At 51.5% G+C, this 7,389-nt stretch overlaps 1 protein-coding gene across 1 annotated transcript; it reads right to left on the bottom strand.

Moving 5' to 3' along the window:
• Nucleotides 1–1,838: 1,838 nt before the first annotated feature.
• On the bottom strand, nucleotides 1,839–3,340 carry LOC123082819 (glucan endo-1,3-beta-glucosidase 11). Its single transcript, XM_044505091.1, has one exon. The coding sequence runs from the start codon at nucleotides 3,277–3,279 to the stop codon at nucleotides 2,059–2,061; it is 1,221 nt and encodes a 406-aa protein (XP_044361026.1). The 5' UTR covers nucleotides 3,280–3,340; the 3' UTR covers nucleotides 1,839–2,058.
• Between the last annotated feature and the right edge of the window lie 4,049 nt (nucleotides 3,341–7,389).

Raw genomic sequence — 7,389 nt, 5'->3', positions numbered from 1 at the left:
CGTCGGGCCTGGCCGGGCTCCTGCAGATGGTGAAGACGATGACGTGGCGGCTCTTGGGCTCCGGGGCGGCGGCCCCGGGTGTGGTGGTGGCGGCTTCGGCCAGGAGGTGGTGCGAATCTGGTCGCGGTGGATCGTGGGATCCCGTGGCTAGAGTGAGGTCGGCCTCGGCAGGGGTGGTGGTTTGTGGGCGGCGGTCGGTGGTGGCAGGTGGTCGGCGCATCTCCGGGAGAAATCCTTGCTCCGGTCTTCACCGGAGCCGGCGACGGCGGCGCCTGCGGGTGCCGCGATCTTTCTTGGAAGCGTCGTCGTGGAGGTGCCCCTTCTCCCCATGGCTTGGGCTCCGGAGGGAAACCTCAGATCCGCTGGATCGGGCGATGGAGGCGTCTTCGCGTCTTTCTCCTCGTTGGGGGCATCGTCTCGGAGCCGGCGACGACTGAGAGACTGGAGGATGATGGCATCTTCGCCGTCAATGGCGGCATCTTCGCCGCGTGGTTTGCTGAGGCGGGGCGCTGGTTTCTGTTTGGCAATGGTGTTGGCGTCGAGAGGAGCTTGGGTCGCGGCGTGGTCTTCGGTAGTCGGTTCTTCCCGGCGTGTCCGAGGTGCTCTTTGGGGCACGGTCGGCGCAAGTCCTGCATATTTCCCTTGTGTTGCTTGTCATCAATGTCGGAGCTGTCGGTTACTTGCGAGTGTGGCCTTCCGTTGGCATGTGCCGTCGTGGCTTCTATTCCATGTCGGTGGCCAGGTTGGCCGGTGGTGCCCATGTCATGTGGGTTGTGTTGTATCGGTTTTAGCCCGGTTTCCCGTCAATTAACCAGGCAATTCTCTTCTTCTTAATCAATGAAAATGGCAAGTCTTTTGCCTCGTTTCAAAAAAAAATCCAATAATATTTGAGATATATACTACCACATATTAGTGTATGAGACATGAATGTATCTACACCCCGGTTGTACGATGTATTTTTACTTTGTCACAAAAACCTATTATGTATCTTTGTATTTACTAGATTTGTTTACATGAAACGGGGAAAGGAGTATATTGTCAAAACAAGTGTTTGAACGAACGTATTTTACTAGGCTTGTCTCGAATATTGCCACAAAAATTTGAAGTGCTTTCTAGTAGTATGGATGGAGCCAGCCAGTGAGTTGACAATCAATAAACCAGGGACTAACCCATTAAAACAAAAACAAAAGTGCCTGGTTTGATGACACTGACTAACCCATTAGCTTGCCACCGATTACAGGACCACATCAACTGAATTAACATGGAAGATTGGAGCGGAAGGACAAAATAGTTTCTCCATGACAGAGCATCAAGAAACCAGGGACTCCCCTGACCCCATTTCAGACACCAGAGGCTTCCTTCCTTCCTTCCATCCACACATATCATTCCATCTAAACACCACTTGGAAGTTGCTCAGAATCAGAATGCTATCATCATCAACAGGACAGCCTCACATGCTGCCATGGTTGCTTGTGTCCATGTCCACCAACCCTACCAAGCACAAGAACAAGCGCAAACACAAGGAGACACATCAGCGGGTGACCAAAAGGTAGCAGAGCCAACATGAAGACAGGTCACTCAGAATTTGTTCTTCTCGTTTGTGATTACAGGTCACTTGGCATTTATCTCCCCCTTTATGGTTTCATAGTTTTGTATTGCATATGGTCACACAGAACAAGCAGGTTGTGTGTATCGAACCCACATGTCAGTCCAGTGGCATGTTCTTATAATGTACCATCTCTGTTCCGAATTATGAGAAGTTTTAGATATTTCAACATGGACTATATACGGACTGAAATGAGTGAACAACACACTAAAACGCGTCTATGTACATCCGATTCAGAAAAAGTTAGAACATCTTATATGCTTTCAAATTACCATGGTTATGATTATAGAAACAGAGTTTTGGATCAAGCAATGGCATGCTCCTTTTTATGCCATGATATTATTACCTTGGGGCTATCAAAAGACATCAGCAAGCATGAATGATGCAACCTTTTCAACTTGCCTACACTTTTACCATGAAAGCTTTGCAAACTAGTCCAAAATGGAGCTTTTTCAGTTCAGAAAGGAATCGATGCAAAGCATGGAGAAAGCAAAAGGCAGAGCCCTCCCCATGTTTGCCTTTGCCGATGATGCCGAGATGCTGTAGTAGCCATTGCTCTGCGGCCCGCCGCCGGTAATGCTTCCGGTGCCGCCGGCGCCAGATGAGGTGGTGGCGTTGTCCTTGGGAAGGCGGTAGGCGAGCTCGTACACCGGCGTGCCGTCGGGCTTGAAGAGGCCGTAGTTGCGCTCCGACGAGGGGCCGGGCTTCATGTTCTCGTTGAAGAGCGCGAACATGTAGACGCGCAGCGCCCCGTCCGGCCGCAGCGGCGTGCCCTTGCCCTCGCCCACCAGCCGCATCACGTTGCCGTTGTACCTCGCGGCGTTCCGCGGCGTCGCTCCGGTCTCGTTGCCGTCGCCGGCCGACGGCCACCCGGTCTCTGACACGCGCACCTCCACCGCGCGCGCCGCCGCGCGGTTGGCCGCCGCGATCGCGTGGTACACGGCGTCCACCTGGGCCACCAGCATGTTGGGGTATCGCAATCCGGACGACGGGTCGGGGACGCCGCCGTGGCCGGGCTCGAGCAGCGCGTACTCGAGCTCCACGCCGGCGGGGTCCTCGGCGTAGGCGAAGTAGGGGTAGGCGTTGACGAGGAACGGCGAGCCGGTGCGGGCGTGGAAGTCGAGGATCGGGCAGAGGACCGGGAGGAGGTCCTTGCGGAAGTAGGCCGACGAGGGCGGGTAGGAGGTGGCGAGCACGCCGAGGTTGTGCGCGGTGGTGACCGCGACCTGCCTGTCGAGGCCGAGCTGCGCGAGCGCGTCGTGGATGCACTGCATGGCCGGGAGCAGCGACGGCGAGAGCGCGGAGCTGTTGGCGCCCGTGAGCACCTCGTTGCCGACGGTGAGGACGGCGATCTTGGTGGCTGGGAGCGCCGGCTGGATGACGGAGCGGACCCAGGAGGAGGCGCCGGAGGGGGTGGAGACGGCGGCGAGGCACTCGTCGGGGACGCCGACGACGAGCTCCACGCCCGTGTTGGCGAAGGAGCGGAGGGTGGCCGGGTCGGCGTCGTAGAGGCGGACGCGGCCGACGCCCAGGCCGGCGAGGAGCTGTAGGGCCGAAGTCGTCGGCGGGAGGTTGTCCCCCACCCGGCCGTAGTTGATGCCCAGCAGCGCCGACGGCGTCGCCTCGGGAGCGGCCGGCAGAAGGAGCACGAGCAGGAGGAGCAGGAGCGGCATTGTCTTGTCACGGCAATGTGTGCTGCGCGCGAGACGTGGATGAACGATACAGTAGAGCTGGAGTGAGTGAGATTGCGGAGTGAGCTGGAGAAGGGGTTTGGCTTAGACTAGCCACAGTGGGAAGTGGGAGTAACTTCAACAATAACTTCAAGTCCAACTCAGTAAATTTGTCTATATGACAATGAGTTAATGAAGAGAGAGGTAGTTCTAATAACTTAATCTGGTCGTAATGGTAGTATCATAGCTAGTATCATGCATGCCAACTAGTCAATTTTGATGAGGTGTCATAGCATTAAATGAAGAAAGAGAGGAAGGAGTATCATATCATGATACCGTATCATAATAAATGTTATACTACTTTGTGTCATGCATGGCAATAAATAGAGTACTACATGACACTAATATATGATACTATGCATTAGGGAGGTAATATCATACACTAATATCATATTCATGATACTAGCATATGATACTCCCCATTACAACCAGCCTTAGCTAGTTACTGTAACATCACATGTCCCAATGCAGTATGAGTCTATAACCTAATAAATGAAACTTTGCATGACACCACACCTATATTACTATCCTTTATGAAGGTAGTAATATAGTCTAGGGATATGTGTATGTTACTAGTGTATGTTACTCTCCCTTGTGGCTAGTCTTAGAGTGGCTGGAGCGTTGGGGGTTTACTACCGCTGTGCAATGGTGGCTGCTAGGATTCAACCAGATAATTTCTTTCCTAGAGAAATCAGTTGTCTAGGCCAGCCGTCCGATCTGGCACTGGTGCCCGTTCGATCACAGCAAACGCAGTCCGTCGTCTTTTTCATCCACCTCGCGCATCATTGACCATCTACGTAGTGGCATCTGTTCCGGCGAACTCAAAACTATGTTCAAATTTGTCACTTCATGGTCCATGTGTTTGGCAAAAAAGTACTTGAGAAAGCCTAATGTCATTGACACAACCAAACTTTTGGCATTTGAAGAAGTATAAGAGGGTTTCTCAATATGCTCGATTCCATCGATTGCATGCACTAGATATTGCAGAACTGTTGGTGGTTGATAGATTTGTAAGGGCAATACCAAGGTCATAACGGAGAGACCGCAATCATGCTAGAAGCAGTGGCATCACAAGACCTGTGGATTTGTCACTCTTTCTTTGACATGCCAGGGTCTCACAATGATATTATGTGCTTCAACAATCTTCGTTATCTGCAAAACTTTGTCATGTGTAGCCTTCAAAGTGCAACTATACCACTAATGGGCACAACTACCAATAGTGTCTATCCTCATTGGCCGATGACCGACTATCTCCGAGCCAAAGGGTAACATGAAAAGTCTCTTTATCCAAATGCATGAAGGTTCTAGAAAGGCTGTGGAAAGGGCATTTGGAGTGTCAAATCTCCTCAGGCTATTGTTCGTGGACCTGCAAATATGTGGGATCTCTATAAATTGTGAAAGGTGATAACTTGTTGTGTGATCATGAAAAATATAATTGTGGAGGATGAGGATGATGGTGTCCGTAATGTTGATTTTAAAAACCATGGCCCACATGTCCACCTCCTAGAACAAGAGCCAAACTAGGTTGCACATTTTCTTGAGATTGCATCGGTAACTTCCAGATTGAGAAATGCATCAACAACACCTAAATGATCTTGTGGAGCATTTGTAGATACAACATGGAAACCAATATATTGGTTGTATCCTTCGATTTTTTTGCTTATGTTTGAACTATGTCCTCTAAATAGTATTTATGTTTTAAGTATGTATGGATTTCTAATTTTGTACTATGTATTTACACGTTTAAACTATGTCTTTCAAGTGTTCAAGTTGGTTGAAGAAAAAAAGAGCAAAAATGCAGACCATGCAAATGGGGAGGCAGAATAGGGGATGTCATTGGGCGTTGGTTTTTCATGGACAAATGAGCCATGCCCGCTGACATGAAATATGGGATCTCATTTGATGTTAAACTTATCTAAATTTGACCAAGTTTACTAAGAAACATAATGATCACATCTACAATATCACATCTGGTATCATTAGATAAATCACTAAACGAGATTTCATATTTTATTGGTGTTATAGATGTTGATATATTTCTTAATAAATTGGGCAAACAGAGGAATATTTAACTTCAAAAAAAGTTGATACACCTTATATTTAGTAAAAGAGGGGGGTGCTAGGGCTTAGATGGTTTAAAATACATGGAATATCTAAATGGGCATGTTCCCCCATTAGTCTTTTCCACTCCTTGTCGTGGGAATGAATCTGACAGTAAAGGAGGGGTAGGATGGAGGAGCATGGTCTAGCTACAGTAGTGTGATAGAAGAGATTTATGAGTTCATGCCCCTCTCGAAAGAGCTAAAGACCTACGTCTCGAGCTGCTGGAGCTATTTTTTTATGTCTGGATAATTACCAAGGATTGTGAACCCCTCAACAAGTGCTACAAGGTGGCTTATATAGAGTGAACCCTTGAGCTAGCCCTTTACATGGAGGAATTGATTATTATGTTGATTACAGGCATTACTACAAGTAACTGAAGGTTTAATCGCTAATAACGCTAGGCATCATGTTCTTCGGTCGCTTCAGGTCCCGCGTGGTCTCTTCGTCTCCCTTAGCCGAGTGCAGGTGGGGTAGTCGAGTGACTGCGATGCGGCCGACTGGAATAAGGCTTGGTGAGCACCTGAGTGCACCCGTAGCCTAGTCGCCTTCTTGTCTGTTGATATGGGGCCCTAGATTTAGTCCATGATGTCTGCTCCTTGATCCTACCTGTAGTAGGTGACTCATGTTAAACACCGTACATGTACATTTGATGTAACAACCTCTCCCTAGTCTGTAGGCACGTCCTTCTGTTACGGCTTGCATGCACCTGTGTGTGCCTCTGCTAGCACTGCACTCTCTTCCTCTCTCTTCTACTTATGTAGCAGTTCAGATCAGATGTAACAGACGAGATATATGAGAGAGTTGACCCATCTATCTTGGTTATCAGAGCCATGTCCGGCACAATGGCTAGCACCGCACTGGCAATGTCTTCGCCTACCCTCCCTCCCGCCTCCTCCGACACCTCGCCGGCGCTTCACTCCACTGCCGCCGGCGCCATCACTTCCTTCGCCCCTCCCATGGTTTCTCTTCCTCCCCTCACAATTCACAATTGCAACATATCCTCCTACATCCGCTTCTTCCTTGACCCTGCCCAAAACAATTACCACCGATGGAGGACGATCTTCCGGTCTATTGCAGCCAAGTATAATGGGATCGCTCACATCGACAAGAGCGCCAACCCCGACACCACCGATCCAGAATGGCGCCGGGCGGACATCTCCGTCCTCCTGTGGTTTCATACCACTGTGGTCGACACCCTCCTCGACGTCGTCATGCCCGATGACGCCACCGCCCTCGACATCTGCACGCGCATCGAGCGCTACTTCCTTGCCAACCGCGCCTCTCGCGGGATCCATCTCCGTCGGCAGTTCAACAACCAACAGCAGGGCGACATGTCCATCACCGAGTACACTCGCCGACTTAAGACCCTTGCCACTGCCATCGGCGACTGTGGTAAGCGCCTGTCCGATGATGATCTCACCACGCAGTTTCTTCATGGCCTTGCCAAGCCATTCCACGCCATCGGCGACAACATCGGCGACACGGTGCCCCTCCCCGACTTCGAGACCGCCGTCTCTCGGCTCTCTGCAGCAAAGGAGAAGATGCAGCAATGGGCCTTGCTTGAGGGCACCTCGGCCCTTCTCATCCATGGTGGACTAGGCGAGTCCTCTTCCTCGACTAGTGCTCGCAGCATCAACCCCTCCGGTGGTGCTTGCGGAGTCCCCGGCGACTCCTCTGGACATGGCGGCCCTGATTCCTCTGCTGGTTCCGTGTCTTGCGGCGGCCAGGGCGGCGGTGGGCAAGGCACCGACGGCTATGGGCGTGGCCGCGGCCGAGGGCGCGGTCGCGGCGACAGCGGGCGTGCACCGCCCCAGCCTGCTGCCATCACTCCATGGATGGGCTATTTTGCGCCCTATGGGGCGGCTCTACCTCGCCCGGCGTGGGTGCCGCCGAACGCCGCTGGTGTGCTCGGCCCTCGTCCCGCCACTCCCACGCAGGCGTATCCGGTTA

The sequence above is a fragment of the Triticum aestivum genome, chromosome 1A (assembly GCF_018294505.1).
Source record: "Triticum aestivum cultivar Chinese Spring chromosome 1A, IWGSC CS RefSeq v2.1, whole genome shotgun sequence".
Classification (NCBI taxonomy): Eukaryota; Viridiplantae; Streptophyta; class Magnoliopsida; order Poales; family Poaceae; genus Triticum; species Triticum aestivum.
This window is presented reverse-complemented; position numbering and strand designations above follow the sequence as displayed.